This window comes from Taudactylus pleione, unplaced genomic scaffold (assembly GCF_031769625.1).
Source record: "Taudactylus pleione unplaced genomic scaffold, aTauple2 ptg000073l, whole genome shotgun sequence".
Lineage (NCBI taxonomy): Eukaryota > Metazoa > Chordata > Amphibia > Anura > Myobatrachidae > Taudactylus > Taudactylus pleione.
The window spans coordinates 6,681,055-6,701,310 of NW_028284475.1; the positions used below are offsets into that span (position 1 = coordinate 6,681,055).

At 46.2% G+C, this 20,256-nt stretch overlaps 1 protein-coding gene across 1 annotated transcript in view; it reads right to left on the reverse strand.

The window, feature by feature from the left end:
* Positions 1–20,256, reverse strand: part of LOC148532593 (Fc receptor-like B) — a 41,465-nt gene that overhangs the window by 14,384 nt on the left and 6,825 nt on the right. Inside the window, exons 2-5 of the mRNA XM_088467520.1 lie at positions 15,088–15,108; positions 13,327–13,587; positions 10,343–10,597; positions 29–307 (exon numbers count right to left, since the gene is read on the reverse strand). Coding sequence (XP_088323646.1) covers positions 29–307; positions 10,343–10,597; positions 13,327–13,587; positions 15,088–15,100 — 808 coding nt within the window. The 5' untranslated portion in view covers positions 15,101–15,108. The remainder of the gene's footprint in view (positions 1–28; positions 308–10,342; positions 10,598–13,326; positions 13,588–15,087; positions 15,109–20,256) is intronic.

The window sequence follows — 20,256 nt, forward strand, 5'->3', positions numbered from 1 at the left end:
AGTGAAAATAAAAATGTACCTCTCTCACCGATCTGAATAGATAACCCGTCACTCCTCTTCCTCACACTGCCGCTGGGATCTCTCACATCGCAGGAATAATCCCCAGAATGCACCAGCTGCGCTGACTGAACGCTGTATGTAGCGGATACACTGAATTCCTGCACGATCCGCCCATCTCTGTAGAAAGCAAATAGCAGCTCTGTGTTCTGTCTGGGCGGAGCCAGATCTGTGTCACATGTCAGGGTCATGTCTCCTCCTTCCGTCACCGGGGACTGGGACAACTTTATTGCCGGAACGGAGAACAGCTCTAGGAAATATAATACGTCATTTACATCTTTATCATCAGCACAAGTGTAACAATGCAGAAATAATTCCAGCGATCACAGGGGGAGGGACATGCGGGTGTCATACTGAGCCTGCATCAGAATAATAGCATAAGACGATGCAGTTAGATACGGAATCGGTATGAAGTACCGCCGGCCGCATGGCCGACAACAGCAAAGTTCCCGGCAGCGGAAGCCCGACAGCGCTGGAGATCCCAATCGTGGATAGGTAAGTACTAACTAACCTAACCCCCTAACTCTAACCCTCCTTAGGGGTGCCTAACCCTAACTCCTCCTTCCCCGCTGCCTAACCCTAAGTCCCCCCCGGGGGTGCTTAACCACAACCCTCCCCCAGGGGGGTGCCTAACCCTAACCCCCCCCCCTCGCTCGTGGCACCCAGCATCCTTTCGATCGGGATGCCGGGCGCCGGTCTCCCAGTGTCAGGGAAATGTCAGGTGTCTACATATAGACGCCCAGCAGTTCATACCTCGCCGGGATATGACAGTCGGGATTCCCGATTATATACCTTAGTTACGAATACACGGCACAGATCTCACCAATAACAGTAGTTCTAGTATCCACTCAGTAGCAAGCTGAGAGCCTCCGGGATGTTTCTTATACAACACCTAAATCCTGGGTCTTATCCGAGATTTGGAACACATGGTCTGATTCAGCACGGATCACAACTGCAACAGCAATAGCACGAAATTGCGATTAATTGCTGAACTGCAATAGGGTTTAAAAACTTTAAACACATCCACCGGTACGCAGTTTCGTATGCAAATGCAAACGGGACAGCAAACGCAAATTGCAACCAGCAGTGATCGCAACTGATCGCAGATCCTGCACAGATAAGGGTCTTCTCACAGCATTCCATGTTCTTGTTGTAATTATTGTTTGATGGAATTGCTGTGCACACATAATTCATGCTAATTGTACTTTTGATCTGGATAGCTTACTAATTTAGGCTAATGACCTACATGAAAAAAGACTAGGGGGTAAATTTACTAAGATGAGTTTTTAGAACTGGAGATGTTGCCCATAGCAAACAGATTCTAGCTATTATCTTCTAGAAGGTGCTAGTTAAATGCGAAGCAGAATCTGAAAAAAAATCTCATCTTTGTAAATTTACCCCTAGTTGTACAAAAGGCACTTTTTTTTCTATCAATCTGTTGTGTGCAATGTGTTCAATTAGAAAATGATAGACGGACTTTAAATTAAAGTGTATTGTTTATTACAAGTTGTGCATCAATTTTTTTTTCTTGCTGTGGTTGTATTGAGGTGATTCAGCATTGCACGCAAATTCCAGAGTGCGCAGAATGGGTCCTATGTAAACTCACGCAGTCCCATCGATTCCTCTGCCTGATTGACAGGCAGAGGCATTTAAGGGGTGGTACGAGGATGGGGCTGGACGATGTGCTGGCAAACGGGTGTGTGTCTGCCCCATTTTCCGGGAGTGGCAAGGACTGGGTCGACGGACGCAGTTTTCCTGGTCTCGCAAGCTGGCCAGCCTGAGTAAGGTGAGGCTTATTCAGCTGACTGGTGTACTGCCGCTGTCCCCACGACCGATCGTCGCTATGGTGATCCAAGCCTGCAACCTCGCTCGCAGTGCTGGGCTTGCAAATGCAACAAGGGGTCAAGGGGTGTCATACCTCCTGCTGCATTTGCAAGGACGAAATTGTATAACTGTCTGTGTACCTTTATTTTAATTAAAGTGTATTGTTTTTAATTAATTTGATAAAAGTTGTGTCTAATGTGTGTTATTTTCCTGTGTGTATTGTTAGTAGATGCCCACTTCTAAGCTATACTAAGCTAACCTATAATAAATGACACAACACATGATATATATAAAAAAAAAAAACAAGATTATAATAAAAAAGTTTAGGATTTTCTTTTTTGGAGCAAACAAAAACAATTATTTTAATAAATTGAGCGTTTGGTCCAGCGACTCCTACATTTGCCCCAAATAATTACTCAAGAGGCTCAATTCTCGCACAAGCCCCTCTTGCCACTCAGGCATCTGACGTTCTGCATCTGAAATTGGAAACAAAGAATTTTACCATATTTGACACTTTATGTACCAATGCAAATAATAACATAAAATACAAACTAATGCACCAGATCAAAAAAAAAAAAAAAAAATCAAAAACAATTAAAACAATTAAAATAAAGGGAGTATCCTGCGCACTGGATGCTAGTAATGTAGCGGGGGGTGCTGCAGGTAGTGAGGTCGCCCTGACCTAACCAGATATTTTTTATCTATTAAGTGTACTGCGCTCAGCCCCAATGTGTGGCATGTGGGAATGTTGCCAATAAACTGATGGAACCTAGTAACTCTTGGTAATGTTTTATTGGGTGATGCAAGACACATAAAATCACCGACAATCAGTGTAATCACGGCAAATCAGTATACATGGTATGACCATGCTGTTTAAACAATGCAATAAAGTGGGTGCAGGAGACAATGAGGATACAAAGTTTCCGCTGGTTATTAAAGAAATGAAAATAATGTCCTTGGGTTTTAGCCGCTCGGCTGAATAATAGTCACTGAGGGCCTGATTCAGCAAGGATCGCAGTGGCTGATATGCACGCAATCGGCTGATTGTTTCGCACTGCGCATGCATAGGCATCACAGTGCGCGTACCAGCTGCTGCGATCGGAACTGCAATCGCAGTGGCGATGCAGACCCATTGCAGAGTGATTGACAGGAAGTGCAGTTTGTGGGTAGTAACAGGGGGGGGGGAGGGGAGGGTCGGTCTGACCTGCCTTAACTGTGCGTATAGGGGCAGATGTTACCGATTATTTTGTTATGTTGGGAAAGTGTTCCGATGCGAGTAAGGGGGGGGGGGGGAAGTGTTCCGATGCGAGTAAGGGGGGTGGGGGGGAAGTGTTCCGATGCGAGTAAGGGGGGGGGAAGTGTTCCGATGCGAGTAAGGGGGGGAAGTGTTCCGATGCGAGTAAGGGGGGGGAAGTGTTCCGAAGCGAGTAAGGGGGGGGGAAGTGTTCCGATGCGAGTAAGGGGGGGAAGTGTTCCGATGCGAGTAAGGGGGGGAAGTGTTCCGATGCGAGTAAGGGGGGGGAAGTGTTCCGATGCGAGTAAGGGGAAGTGGGCTGCGATCGCAATGCGAATGGAATCATTTGCATATTATTGCTAATAATAGCAACAGCGTTGTGGGCGTATGAGCAGAATAACGATCCTTGCCGAATCAGTCCTCTCAAAGCTGCTGGGCACTTGGGTGCCTCTATATGCAGTGGCGTAACTAGGGTATTTGGAGCCCAGGGCAAATTTAAAAATAGAGCCCCCCCCATGTGTGTGCGCCAAAAAAATGGGCGTGTCAACATGTCACACCCCTTTATCACTGAATATTCCTTTCCATTCCATATGCACCTTAATGTAGTGCCCCTTATACAGTTCCCCCTATGCAGTGACCCGAAGTAGTGGTCCCCCCTATGCAGTGCCCCCCGTAGTGGTCCCCCCAGTGCAATGTCCCTTGTGCCCCCAGTAGTAGACCCCCTATGCAGTGCCCACCAGTAGCAGTTGCCACCAGTAGTGGTCCCCTGATGCAGTGCCCCCTATAGTCGTCCCCACACAGTGGTGCCCCCAGTAGAGGTCCACCCCCGATGCAGTGCCCCCAGTAGTAGCCCCCCCCAACCAATGGTGCCCCCACATCGCGCTGGTGTAAATGCACCAGCCTGACCCTGCCTCCCACCCTCCACCTGGCGCTACTGGGTAAGCACTCAGAGGGAGGGAAGGGGCTCAGCTGTGCAGCACAGGACAGACGCTGGGCGCAGGGAAGCCTAGCACCGGTCCTGAGTAAATGCGTATCGCTGACTGCACTCACTACGGTTGGCACTACACTGGCTAACTAGGATGGGACGGCACCATGGCCGGTGGCAGCCCCCCGCGCGCTGCCGGTCCTAGTTACACCACTGTCTATATGGCAGGCTTCGTGACGTGGTAGAGATAGTCTCCAAGTGCACTTATAGTCGCTGCCCTATAGGGTAGTGTGATATCGATGGTGTAACAGTAAAGCTTGTCTGCTGCGTCTGTGCTCCAGCTCAGGGCTGGTGCTACGTGATTTGGCACCCAGCGCCGTCCCGTACACCACCTCCGCCCCTTCCCCTCACTGCGCCCTCCCCCATATAATAATCAAAGCCACAGGTGGGTGGAGGACAGGGACATTTTCCTGCCGACTCCCGGTGCCCCTGTGCAACCGCGCATAAGGAAGGTGCCAGGAGCCGGCCTTGCTCAAGCTGGTCCTGCAAGATGCGTGGCCCTGGTTGGCGGCAGTGTCGCTGTTCAGGTGCAGTAGCGCCTTCTGGTGCAGAGCTTTGGCGGGCTCACCTCTTTGGCGGAGATGCTGCCGGCGGTTCTCTTTGTGGGGATCACCATCCATTATTTGGGTGGTGTTGTCCGTGGCTGTCCCTAGCGAAGAGCTCACCGCGGGCACATCCCTCTTGGGCTCTGCTGGGCTGCTTTTCCACACTGTCTGGTGTCTTCTGGGTCCCAGTCACGTCATGAGTCTGTCGGTCACATGTCCCTGCACTTTGGACGTACATACTGTATAGCGGCACTAATACAGGTGTGGAAGCGGTATATCTGTGATTTGGCCCAACGCGTTTCAGCCGTGAATGGCCTTCCTCTGGGGATGTGTTCAAGCAGACGTGCTGCCCGGGTTTCCTTAAAAAGTTCTTGTGAGTCCCTGCCTTGTTCCAGATTGATCAGTGTGTGGATAAATATCCTACAAAATGGCCACACAGAACACAAAATGGTAGCAGCATGCTGCCATAGCAGCAACACTAAACATGTGGATAGAGAAGTACGCCAGCATGGTACACGCAACCATTAGCAATTACATGCATACTGACCGCTTGCAATCAAGGCCCGCAGACGGGCCAGAAAATCAGGCTGGCGCCTCCGCAAGTCGCTTCGTCGTTGTTCCAGCTGGACGATGGTACGTCTGCAGCCTATCCTGCAGAAGCGTCTCTGCACCTTGCGGTAGGCCGCCGCTTACATTCCCTAAATACGGCATCGCATGCCCCAGGCGGCAGTCCATTACCTCCGTGAGGACACGGAGCTCCCACCGGTTGAAACACGCGGCTCTCATGATGGCAATGGCGATTATTACAGTAGACACATTATAAATACTCTGGTACTTTGATTGGCTGTCTACATTAAAATGTCAGATTGTGACACATAACTGGTTATGATTTAGGTAGTCTACAGCATCCTGTATTTCAAATTCTTATCACCACTCAACACATGGACAGGTGTCTTACCATTTGCCTGTGCATTTCTTCGCGTGGGCAGCATCTAGGAGATCTGAGTGACAAATGGTGCGGATGCCTTCAGAACATGGTTTTATAGCCAATTGTTCGTTGTGTATTGGTGGAGTACTGACGCACCACCCGCCCCGCGTGTGCGTCTAAAAGGCTCAGATGGTGTTTAAACTTTGGCAAACATGGAGGAGGAAAATCCTTCCAAAAATTTTTGGATGTCTGAAAGATTTGTAAAGGGACTTGCCAAATGAAGATCTGCCCTTGGACATACATGCAGATGTGGATGGTGATCCTTTTGCTGCTGCCTCACCAAATGTTCCTCCTCCTGCTCCTACACACACACACATCACCTCCACATGGGTCTGTCAGAACTGGCGGAGACTCAACAGATGTCAAGATATGAGAACCACTTGTTTGGGAAAACAAGGTCCTTATAGAAGAAGCGATATGCAGATTTCTTAGTGGGACCAAAGTACGTCCCAAAGATCATGGAAGGATCTATATTAAAATTGCAAACAAAAGATCATTTTATGAGCTCCAGTATACGTACCCCAACATATTTGCTAAAACTAAGAATTGTAAAAAGAACCAAGAATAAAAAATTATGTAAATGTTTAAAATAAATGTAATTATTATTTTTTTTTTCAAACAACCTGTGAGCCGATAATTTTAGGACCCGTGTACAGTCTAATTGTCAAATATGCATATTGCTTTTGTTGTAAACAATAGGAGGTAAATTTACTAAAGTGAGAGTTTTTAGAATTATAGGAGGTTGCCCATAGCAACCAGATTCAACTTATCTTCTAGAAGAAGCAAGAAATGTTAATAGCTAGAATCTGATTGGTTGCTATGGGCAACATCTCTTCTAAAACTCACTTTTAAAAACTCTTACTTTAGAAAATTTACTCCTAGATGTTTTCAAGAGCAAAAAAAAAATAAAAATCAGAGATAAATTAGTCAATCCATTATTTATTAAAGTTTTTTTTTTTCCCTCTCATATTTTCTTAAGGATGGAGTGATCTTCGCAGCAGACTCAGGAGCAAACAGAAATCCTGGATCGAGCACGAAAAAGGGCCAGGTGGTCCCCTCCCTCAGATCTTAGAATTGATCCCACAAGATTTAAAAAATTGAACGGGTGTAGTTGGCAGATGCCCACCTACAGCATCCTGTGGTGCCCGCCAGTGATGCCCCACATGTTGTGTCTGGTACTTATGTATAGTTAAAATGTATCCATCTATGTACTTTTACCTTACAAATTATAATCTTGTTCTTCCCTTTCTTTTTTAGAAGACGACCACCATCAATGGCTGCAGTCGGACGGGGGGTGTGCAACAACCTCCACCATCAGTATCACCCCCATCCACCACTGCCACCCTTGTAGAAGTCATTAATAAGCTTAGGGTGGCAGTGGAAAGACAGGCTGCAGCCATTGAGTCAATGCATGACACAATCTAGACCAACATTCGGGAGAGAACCTCCAGTTCTAAGGGAAATTCACCAAGATGTGAGGGAGATAAAAGAAAGACTACCTGGCCCACGTGCAAGCTCCAAAGAGGTGGACTTGTGTCCTGCCCACCAAGGAAACCACTCGGAGAAGGGTACACGTTGGTCCACGTGGATCCAGGACATCAGGTCCTGAGTCAACAGCGAAGAGTCATTGCACAGAATGAACTTTTTTGTCAATTTCAATCCAGATCATTTAATGATGTATTAGAATTTTGGCCTACTATGAAATCTGGACATTGACTCTTTGATGTGCCTCCCTCTTATTAATACCTGGCACTGGTATGTTGCCATCATATATTGGGTCTGTTGAAGTACTGGCATACACATTTGGAGGTGATTGTGTTGTAGGAAGAGGAACATTTGGTGCAGCATTTGTGTGTTACCCCTACAAACCCTTCCAGAAATACTTGTATAAAGCCCAATGGTTTTTTTTTTTTTGTTTATTTCATTTGTGTAATTAATGGTAATTTTGAAGTGAAAAACAATTTAATAACAAATAAAAATTGGCACACACATTCAGATAGGGATTTTTAAACCAAAAATCACAGATCTAATTCTACCTGGTTTGTAAGATTATATATAAGCATGACATTTAATAGCGACACATTATCTAGTGTTTTACCAAGGTTTTGGTTTATAAATGTTTGGCTTTCTACATACTACATTATGGTCCTGATTGATTACAGAACGCACCTGCGAATGCAATAGAGATTACGCACGCAGTTCAGCTGAGATAGCTACCATAGCGATCGCAATGCCATACGCAGCACTACACAAGGACGCCCACTTTACCTTACGCACATCCATAATCCTTAGCAAGAATGCAAAACCATCGGTAACAGTGAGTACCATCGCAGCCTCACACACACACTTACACAAGCCCTGACCTTACTCAGAAATTGCCAACTTCCTCGCACGCCATCCGATGCCTTTTGAGCTCGGTGTACGCATCGGTACCATCGAAACATTTACAGCAGCCCTAACTTGACTCAGAGATTGCAGGTCTCATCGCACGTAGGGAGTTCTCAATCTGCATCGCAGTGGCCGACTAATGCACGCCCATGAAACAGGCACACCTGCGTTTCTCCAACTACTACCCCGTCACCACCCCCAAGTGCTAATTGCCTGTCACTCACTTTGCGATGGCTGACTGTGCTCTGCGTAATCGCAGTGCGATTGCAGTTCAGTCTGCATGCGCTATCGCAATAGCGATCCGTAGAGAATCAGGCCCACAGTTCCAAACTCTGTCAGGCCCGGGAAACACCCTTTTTTCCCTGCGGCGCCAATCCGAGTTATTTTTGGATCTGTGCCGTTCACACTGCTCACGGGTGCAGTGCTGGCACTTGGAGAGGACATCATCTCCTTGCGCCAGATTGAGTCTCTCCCCGTGCTGTAAACGGGTCCTGGGTTGACCCGGGTTACCAGTTTACACTGCGCCGTACCCAGGTCCTTCCAAGGAAAAACCCTGCTTGCTAGCAGGGACGGCTTCTCGGGTAACTGGACCCGGATGGAGATTTTTTCACTGACCTAAATCCCGGGGTGATTCGCGTTCATGTGCAATAACCCGGGACTTTCAGGTCAGTGGAAAAGGGGTATTAGTGAAGTCATGAGCTCCGCATTGTCATCAAATCACTAATAACCCTTTTCCACCAAACTTAAAAACCCGGGTTATTGCCGAGGCATCCTGGGTACGGGTTAGGTATGAAAGGGTCAACCCGGGTCGCATTACCCGGGAATCCGACCCTGGTAGCTACACAAGTTTTACAGGGCAGACATGGGTTCAGTGTGATTGGGGTCTACCCGGGAGTAACCTGGGTCCAAGGTGCTGTGTGAAAGGGGTCAGACCCGGCTATGACACGGTTTGGAACAGTGGGCCTGATTCAGAGGCGCTCGCAAAAAGCGAGCGCTCGCTCTGAATCAGGGCGGGCGCTGTTTTTTTTTTTAGGAGCGTCCTCCTGGCCGTTCGCATAGCTGTGGGTGACCACCCACAGCTACAGCGAGTGGCCATGATGATGGTTGCGATGCTCAAGACCATCGCGACCATCGGGCTTGCGACGAGACCCTTGTGGTAGGGTCTCGTGGCCGCAAGCCCCAGAGAGCTTCTGGCTCAAATAGAGTCGGAAGCTCTCCCACTGACATCACTGGTAATGTCAGTGGGGCCACCCACAAACGGCAGGCGTTCGCATGGGAACGCCTCAGTTTGTGAATCCACCCCCCCGGCCACGCCTACAAAATGGGGCGAGCTGTCGATCAACATCGACAGCCGCCCCTTTTGTAGTGAGTCCCGGAGCGAGTGCTGTTTGCGCTTGCTCCGGGGCTCACGCGTGCGCACTGGGCCACCATCGACCCGGTTGTGAGCGCTCAGCGCTTGCGACCGGGTCTGAATCAGGCCCAGTGTTCAAAAACCTAAATCGGACCCAGCATTTTGGTGGAAAAGTGGTATAAGAAACATTCCGGTGGCTCCCAGCTCACTACCGAGTGGACATCACTACAACTACTGTTATTGGTGAGATCTGTGCCATGTATTCGTATCTAACTGCATCGTCTTACGCTATTATTCTGATGCAGGCTCAGTATGACACCCGCATTTCACTTACACCTGTGATTGCGGACCTCAATACCAGACATTGATTCAGGATTGCTCAGGCTTGTACTTTTCTAGAGGGTTATTGTATCTATAAGTGTGATGAGCAAATTATACATTTGACTATGGCTGTCTGGACATGAACTTTTAATTTAATAGTACACATTTTTTATATTTGGTATTTTTAATTTTATTTGTATTCTTGTCTATTACTGTGTTTATATTTGTTAAAGTTAAATGCTGCTAAATTTGTAGCACAGCTACAGCATTATTTTTTAAATTTACAGTCCTTGTGTAGACAACTGAATGCTGCGCTGTTCCATTTTTTTTTCACCAGGAAATGCTAACCACTACGCCATCTGTGCTGCCGTAGAATTCCGTTCAAATTTTAACCACATTTCAATAGAGGGTGTACAGTAGTTCTTGTTGATTCTTAAATCTATTTGTTTTATAATTTAATCCAAGTTTACCACTGTATTACCCTTATACAATATATTCCATTTGACTGATTTAACAATGGAATTACTAAAAAAGATTTCTTTTTAGCAATTGTTTTTAGGCATCCCAAGATAAAGGCACTGTAACAAAATTCTCCATCTCCTTACAATAAGTCGATCCTTTATTAGTTCATTTAGACTGTTTTTATTACCATGAACAGATAGAGATGTCTCAGAAGCTTCTTTCGTGTATTTGACAAAGTTCCACCTTTCTCTAGTACATTTATATCGTCCTGACGCTCCGCTAGTTACGTTTTCTAGACGAAAAACGGAATCCGTGGATGGTACTGGAACATCGTCCTTGTAAAATGATGAATCTTTTTTATATTTCTCACCCCAGCCGTGACATCGCATAGTCAGTGTGTCCCCCTCATACACATCAGCAGGTGCCTGGAGAATGAGCCAATCTAATAAAACACAAACAGGTGTAACAGCGCCCTGCTAATCATCTTCCCCAGAGACTCTAAAGATGCGTACACGGTACGATAAAAATCCACGATATGAACGATAATCGATCACATCATGCATTTTTTGGTGCCTGCCGACCCACCAACGACCTGCGATGCGCGGGCACATATGGACGATAACAGTATCGTCCATCAGCCGTGCATGCAAGCCAACCTGGTCAATACCAGCCAGGTTACTATAGGGACTGGCCCATCGTTGATGGGTTGGTGGTGTGCTGGATGATGGATATCGGTCATCCAGCACACCGGGAAGGTGCAGGAAGATCATTAAGCGATATCAATATTGCAGACGATCGTCCCGTGCGAATGCACCATAGCCTCAGATAGATAATCTCTGCTTGTATAAATCAGGTACTAAACTTTATTTCAGACATTGCATGATATGACTAGTCATATTTGGAAGAGAAGTTGAGCTTAATGTATCTCACAAATACAGTAACTCTATAACTCTTTATAACTGTGAGGGTATGAAAAAGGGAGAGGGTGTACCAGCTGTATTACTTCTCCGAGAGAGACCCCAGCTATCAAGGAAAATGTATCCCCATTTACAAAACATGATGGGGTATGCAATCGGGAAGCCGACTGCCTAAATACCGGCAGCCGGCTTCCCGACTGTCATATCCCGGCAAGGGTGAAATGCCGGGCGTCTAGATGTAGACGCCCGCATTTCCCTGACGCTGGGAGACCGGCGCCCGGCATCCCGATCCTAGAGATTCCGGGCGCCGCGAGCTGACCCCCGCGGGGGGGGGGAGTGTTAGGGTTAGGCACTTGGGGGGAAGTTAGGGTTAGGCACCCCTAAGGAGGGTTAGGGGGGTTAGGTATATACTCACCTATCCACGATCGGGATTTCCAGCGCTGTCGGGCTTCCGCTGCTCGGAACTCTGCTGATGTCGGGCTGCTGCTAACTGGAATCGAACCGCCGGCCGCCCATTCCGATGATGGACATATATCCCTTTAATCATCAGTTATGACATTCCCGGGGTTGCTGTGCTACTACCAACAGTGAAATATGAGCTAAGTGCTGTTATATGGTGCATGCCGAGAAAAGGCAAAATAAAATATAACTTATATTTGTACAGTATATTCAAATTCTTGTATTGGAAAAATCTGCAAAATCTGGGTAAAGACTATAGTAAGAATGTAAGTGCTTATAGAAAGAAAGCATGTGAGGTGAAAGTTGTACGGCTGTGCGCTATACAGTTAGCCTTAAGAGTCAATTCAGTCACCCCAGACTCGTGGATTTTTGTACCCTATAGGGCTGCAATAAAAAACTGCGAGTCCAGAGGTATCATAGGTGCAGCACATAGCGCCCCATAGTCAGGGACGCGTCTTGTCTAATACCGCTTTTCCACCTAAGTCCCGGATCTGACCCGAGTTTTGGAACAATGTTCCAAAATGGGTCAGACTCCTTTTCTACTGCGGCCCCCCGCTGACGAGGTCATACACACTAGACATCGAGGCCTTAACCCTCTTTGCACATAGAACATCTGCGCCCCTGCAGCGCGCCATAGTTTTACCAAGATGCAGTTACTTGCTCTTTTTTTTTTGCCTTACTCCCACCTGAGATTCAGGCCCAATGTTATATTAAGGATGATACATAATGGTGTATTTGTGTCAAGCTGAAACTTAGCAACATCTATAGCTACAGATGTGTCCTCATACATTTAGCGCTTATACGCCATACGGCGCAAGAGGCCTAGCGCGACTAAACTGCTCCGAGAGGTGCAGCGTGCAGTCATCATCTTTACATTTTGCAGACGCAGCAAAACGCCACTCACAGGGTCAGATGTACGAAGCTCTGGGAAGTGGTAAAGTGGAAAGTGATAATTGACCAGCCAATCGGCTCCCAACTGTCACGTCACAGGCGGTGTTTGAAACATGACAGTTGGGAGCCGATTGGTTGGTCGTTTATCACTCTCCACTTTACCACTTCCCAGAGCTTAGTACATCTGCCCCACAACAGCGCGCTAGCTAGAGACGCTGGGCTGCGACTTTACCTGCACAGGAATTATTATTATACACGAGCAAAGTCGCACATGAAGCACAACGGCACTAGGCGTGAGAATAAGCCGCAGCATCATAGCACTGTTTACAGGCTCAGACTCATTTGCACACAGCTGTACACGTCATATTAATCAGTGTAATCTAGCAAAGTAGTTTTGTCGCTTTTGTTTTGTTAAAAAAAAGGAAGCTCACGCTGTCAAGTCGCCCAGGACCTGGTGCACCAAGAGGGGCTGCCTGGCGCGGCTGTTACACTGTCACCGTGTCATGACCTGGCCTCAGCCAGAGGATGGACTGGTAGGTGGTCAGGATAAATGGCTGAGCTTTGCGGGGCACTACTGGTGATGCTGGCCGATGGCCATAATATCATATGAATAATCGTCAGCCAATTCCATTTTGGCCGCAGATAATCAAATTCTAGAAAGAATTCAGTAATTCGCTAATCATGGTCTGTCAAAATGATCTCAGACCTAAGTTATGGTGAGAATACACAGCGCCAGCATAATCCTTTGTGCTTTACAATTATATCCTCTATTATTTTACATTTTTGCATTACACAGTCAAAAATAACATAAAACACTTGCAGTAAAAGACAGCACATATGTAATGTATGAATGGAAGTGACGGCTGCAGGGACACGTATAAACACACGCATCTGTTTGACTCACCGTTAGTAACATCCAACCGCACAGGATAACTTCTGCCGCTGTCCGTCGTCTCGCAATGGTAACTGCCACTATGCTTCTCCAGGGCAAAGTCAATTTGCAGAGTTTGCCGACTTCCGTTTATTAATTGATGGTCTTTGTACCATTTAGAACTCGGCTCTTTCCATCCGGTGTATTTGCTGTTACATGTCAGAGTCACTGATGATCCTCTGAATACCTTGCTCCAGTTTGGATCCAAACTCACCCAAGTTTCCACTGCAGCCTCTTAAAAACAGCAACATGATTGGGCACAGACAGTTTAGCCAATGGGAAATCAGAATCACGTAATCTGCAATTATTTCCCCGATCACCAACATAACCCATATGATTACACTATAGCGCAGAGGTTCCCAAACGCGGCCCTCAAGCCTCCCCAACAGGTCAGGTTTTAGAGATATCCATGGTTGAGCACAGGTGGTTATATCACCACATAAATACACCCAGTCACAAGCCTCGTCTGCACGACAATGCCCTATTCCCCAAGACCACCCCCAATACATCTAAAGGCTCATACACACTTAACGATATCGCTCCAAGGAGCAATATCGTTAAGTGTTTCCCCTGCGCTGCCAGGCTCAATGTCATTCCTGACATTGAGCATACTGTACACACTGAACGATATCATTAATATCGTTCAGTGACTGCACCCTCCCTCATCCCCGACCTTGCACAACCTGACGATATAGTCAGGTTGCCCTGCAAGTACGGGCGATGACAGACATTGCCAGCGATCAGCGGGAGCACGCATCGTTAATATCATGCATACACGCGGGGGCGTTTCTAGAGAGGAGGGGGCCTGTGTGCAGTCTCCGACACGGGCCCCCTCCTCTCTGCCCGGCAGCTGGCAGCGCACTGAGCTGTGCGCGGCCAGCGCCGGAGTTATAGACTCTAGGCACTAGAGTGCACCCAGAGTCTATAGACAATGCGCAGGTCACCGGGAAAATGGCCACGGTGGGCAATTTCCCTGTACTGCGCAAATGACGGGAAAATGTCCGCGGCGGGCATTTTCCAGTTTTTTCAGTGCCTGACCCCCGCGCCGACGTGGGATTCCGGAGAGGTAAGTAACCATATGGGTGCAGGGTGTGCGGTGCGGGGCCCCCATGGACCCGTGTGCCCCGCACACCTTGCACCCATTATAGATATGCCCCTGCATACACACTGGACGATATTGAATGCAATGAACGATAATGATATCGTTATCCATATCGGCCAATTTATCGTCTAGTGTGTATGTGGCTTAAATTCTCTCCCTTTCACTACAGATCATTTTGGCATGGCTGATATACGTTATATTATTACGATGTACATGCATTGGTCAGTGTAAACTTTTAATCAAAAATATAAATGCCTACATGCTGAACAAAAACCAGTTACAGTATTTTGGTTAAGAGACTGGTCACTTAATTTACATTAATATTAAGACTTTTGCTAAAACTTCCTATAAATCTTCTCTTGCTACTTAAGAGTAGTTTTCTTTGAATACGCTTTAAATGTATCCCATAAGCACAGCAATATTGAAATTAGTATTTTATTAATTTGTCTCAACCAAATGACTGTCTAGTAATGTATGATACTGATCAGCAAGAAATATCTGAAATATAATGAAAGTGTAATTTCTACATACAATATACAGATTTTATAGCAGGTGAGAGTAATAGACTTGATGCTTAGCATAATGCAGATATAAAGCTGATATAATAACAATTTCATAGACAATATACTCACGGGAAAGATCCATAAAGGAAGCTGAAACAGAAGATAACATTTGTCTGATGTAACCAATATAATACCTTATAATATATACTGTTTATTGTTTGGCTGCTATTAACTTTACTACACATTCTGTCACAAGTTATTTATTATTATCAAAGTACATACACAGCGTTTCACATACAGTAATAACGTATTAAACATTTTGGGGCGGATTCTGAGAAGGACTCATTGGCGGTTGCTGCAACCTTATGCTAAAGCCACTATCTGCCCGTGTATGGCAAGTATCCACGCGTCTGTATGCGGAAGGCCGGCCCACCCTGCCCACTGACTTCACGTCTGCAGCCGCAGGCATCATCATTAGTATCTGCACTCTCACCCGCCCCATGCTGGGTGCAAAAGATCCAACAGAATCAGGTGTCCATCTGATTCAGAGGCAGGGGCGCCAACAGGAGGGGGGAGCAGGTATTACTCAGGCCTGGAAAGGAAAGGGATGACTCCTGTCACAATACCAACAGCGCCATCCCAATGGTTGGTATGCAGACAGGGGTTGGGTAAGTATACTGACCGTCCTTGTAGCCTATCTCTAACCCTCCACAACCAGCACCCTAACCCTCCCCAGTGGTGCGTAACCCTAACCTCCCCCCCCCCCCAACACCTAGCGTTAGCTTACCTAAACCCCCCCCTCCGTGGCTAACACTAAGGGCACCCCGGCTTACTTTCGTTCGGGCATGCATCCTCCTGGATTCCGGCGTCGGGATTAAGATAGGCATCAGAGTTTCATAGGCAAATGCAGGGTGGGTTTCTGTCTGCCTGGAAACCCCCTTCCCCAGCCCACACCATGACCACTATAGAAATAGTAATTTAATAGATTGTTACTAGTGCTGCATGTTCTTCTCAGCATCACAAATGAAATAATTGGCACCACCTGTGGATCTTTTAACATGTATCAGTCAGTAATAAATAACCTGTGCACAAACTAGAAGATCTGGAAAACATGCACATATACAGTATGTTCAGGGCAGTGCTAGGTTATTATGTTGCTCCCCCAGACTCCCGTACTTGCTCCCATGCTCCGGAATGGTGCCCACATCTAAAATATATACGTTCAACTCAGACAGGATGGCCCTACTGATGCATCTAATGGCTTACTGTTCCTGTATATGCTGGAATTATGACACACAATACACTTTGTATAGCCTCTTCATTGACAGGCCACACTCACTCTAAAATTAAGCATTTAAAAAACCCCTCTGGAATTCCTGCGTTTGCCACTGTATTTCGACACCTATTTTAACTCCCTTGTCGGAATTCCAGCATCGGGATTGAGACCCGCGGGCTCTGGTCTCATAACTACATCCCAGCACCAAAGCTGAATTAGACTGAAATTAGCATTAAATTGGGGCCAAAAAAAAAGTCTGATCCAAATTGATTTTTACTTTTTAATCACTTTTGTTGCCATAAGAAAAACAGGAAGTTTTTCACTTCTGCAGAAATAATCCGAGTTATGGTATACCATACCTTAGATAACTTTTTCTTCGATGTCCATACTCTCATACCGGACGTAGACCTCATGGCGTCGCGTAATGTCACAACCACAAGGTCCCCAGGTACGGGTCCAGAACAAGGGTCCCCTCAGCTGCCTTCGTGGACGCTCTGGCGGTGAGGTGGGAATTTAGGTTAGCATACCCATTTCCTCCAATCTCCCTCCTCCCAAGAGTCGTCAGAAAGTTCAAGCAGGAAGGCGGCAGGATTATACTAATAGCCCCTGTCTGGTCCAGGAGGCATTGGTTCCCAGATCTGACATGTCTATCCATAGATCGTCCACTTCCACTGCCTCTACGGCCGGATCCAATAATGCAGGGTCCCTGCCTATACCAGGATTTACCTCTGCTGGCTTTGACGGCATGGCTCTTGAGTCTTCAGTCTTAAAGGCCAGGGGTTTTTCTGCTTCAGTGATCCAGATGATGCTGAGGGCAAGGAAGCCTGCTTTCGCCCGCATCTATCACAGAATTTGGCATTCATTTTTTCTTTGGTGTTCTCACAGAAAATATGACCCTAAGATTTTCAAGGTATCAAGAGTACTTGCTTTTATTCAGGCTGGGTTAGACTTAGGTCTTTGTCTGGCTACCTTGAGAGTCCAAGTTTCTGCTTTGACAGTTTAATTCCAGCGCAAGATTGCCCCTTTGCCGGATGTTAGAACATTCTTACAGGGGGTTCTTCAGCTGCAACCTCCATTTCTCCCACCGGTGGCACCGTGGGATTTAACCTTGGTTCTCAGGGCATTGCAATCTCCTCCCTTTGTACCCTTGGATATGGTGGACTTGAGATGGCTGACAGCGAAGACACTTTTTCTCCTCACTATTTCTTTAGCTCGCAGTTTCTAACTTGGCAGCACTGTCATGTCGTTCTCCATATTTGATTTTTCAGCGCATCGGCTGAACAGCTGTGTAAAGCAGTCACTTGGCCTTCCGCCCAGACCTTTATCAAACTCTATGCATTTGATACTTTTGCCTCCCAGGATGCTTCCTTTGGGCGGCGGAGTCTCCTCTGCGCAGGAGCGTCCCCACCCTTAAGGGAACTGCTGTAGGACGTCCCCAAGGTAGATTCTATGGACCCTATGGACCCTGAAGAAGAAAATCAGAGTTACGGTATAACATACCTTAGATAACTCTTTCTTCGAGGTCCATAGGGTCCACAGAGCACCCTCCCTGATGGACCTGGCCTCAGTTGGGATCTGTTATTTAGTTTTTTTCGTATAACCGATTCCCTCTTCGTATGTTGAGTGTTTCTTGTGTGCGATGTACTTTCTTCTCCATTATCCGTCTATTACCGTTAGTCTTGTTTACAAACTGAATGCCTGTGGCTGGGGACGGGGTATATAGGGAGGAGGACCGGTGCATGCTGGGAGCCGCAAAGCTAGAAGCTGTATGGAGCAATGGATAGTTTCCACTACATACCCCCAAGGTAGATTCTGTGGACCCTATGGACCCTGAAGAATAAATATATATTTATCACTGTAAAAAATGCACCAAATGTCTGACTAACGGTATCAGTTAATGGAAAGTGCTGTAAAATAGACAATGAAATAAGCAATGTACTGTAGCACCTGCCCTTAACAAGTGATTTATTTTATCTCCTCTCAGCGCTGATGTAGAAACCAAACGACAATTATTAACTTGCAAAGAGCATTGCACTGACAAGGTTTCCAGAATAAATCTATTTACTGTCCAAAAGACGGTCATGAATGTAACATGTTTGAAGATTTGTGCTGTTACAAACATGTAAGATCACATTTCCCCAAACTGGGCTTTCATAAAGCTAGGTACACACTGGACGACTTGCAAACGGTGCAATGTCGTCAGCGATTTCCCCTGAACTCCCGGACAAACGATCTAGTGCATACACACTGTGCAATCTAACAAACGGTATATCTTGCATTGTTTGGTGGTTAGATCGTTAACTATATAATGTAACCATATCGCGTGGTCGTTTGGCAGAGAATACACACTGCACGATCTGCGGCGAATCATTAACGAGATTGACATTCTTGATTCTTGCATGTACTAAAGATCTGAAGATGCGGCTGACGACGTGGGAGCGCACATAGTGCGTACACACTTGACGATTTGAAGAATTTGTCGTACTGATGCTTCAGAGACGGCCAAATATTTCAAAATATTTTCTAGTGTGTAGGGGCCTGTACAGGTACCGGTATAATCACAGATGGCTGCAAACCCCACACTGATATATGACTAACGCAGCACAATATTACCCATCTATAACTGATTCCATCTCCAATAACCTGATTTCCATGTATCTATTTATCTGGTCACATAGAGATAGTAAGAGAAGGTTTCTGTACTTACAGATTAGGATGATGGATGCCAGGACAGACATGGTGACTACGCAGTGTGTGCCAGATACCAGTCTGCAGGCACTAATCACTTCCTCTATATAATACAATACACACTTCTACCAGCAAAGACCAGGAACTAGTTTGGCAGCCAGCCTTTGGGGTATATTTACTAAAGTGCAGGTTTATGCAAGTGAAGGCGTTTCCCATAACAACCAATCGGATGCTAGCTATTATCTTCTGGATAAATGATAAATAGAACCTGATTCATACTTGCCAACTTTTAAAAAAGAAAGCAATTCAGGGAGATTGTGATAGCAGCACCTATGAGTGCGGCGGTAAAGTGGGTGTGTACTGCTACATCTGAGGGGCGTGTCATAAATTAATTTACATCCAGATGCAAATGAGCCCCAAAGCAGTTTGTAAGATCTACTTGTTGATGAAAACGCACTGATACTTTTCATAAAATGTATGTAGCCATAGGGATCATTGTGCCTTATACCCAATACAGGGAAATTATACTAATGATCCCATTTGAAATTATATTGTTCTGCTATATATAGCTTCATAGTGGGGGTAAGGTGCAATCAGGGAGATTACTACACTTCAGGGAGTCAGGGAGACACCCTGAAATAGTAGCAATCAGGGAGAGCTGACAAGTATGACCCGATTGGTTGCTATGGGCAACAACTCCACTTTTAAAAATCCGCATTTTAGTAAATATACCCCTTGATGCCAAAAAATTTTTTGAATAATATTTTTATTATTACTACACAACTTAAACAGAGAATACATTTCTCAATATAATTTGCATTTATAACAATTCTAGGACATAGTAATATGACATAGTGATATAGAAGAAACTAAAATGTATGTCATACAATAAAAGACAGATTCTCCACTTATTAGTCAGCATCTCAGAAAAATAATACATAGAACACAACAACATGAACCATATAGTGACTGTATTGTACAAAAACCCTCCTGCACTACAAAATGAGGTTTGAACAATAGGATTACCCTCAGAATGGTGGATGACCTTTCTCAAGTATCTCTGTATTATCAGTGGCGTAACCTCATCCCAGGTGCCCGGAGGCAAGATAAATGTTGGTGCCCCCCCCCCCCAAACTAAAATGTACCACCCCCCAGCACCTATGCCAGCCCCAGCTGCCGCCGGCCCCCTTATGCAGTTCCTTTTATATAATGCCCCCAGTAGTAATCCCCCTATGTAGTGCTCCCCAGTAATGGTCCCCCTATGCAGTACATCCAGTAGTGAGCCCCCGGTAGTTGCCCCCAGTAGTCGGGCCCCCTGTAGTTGCCCCCAGTAG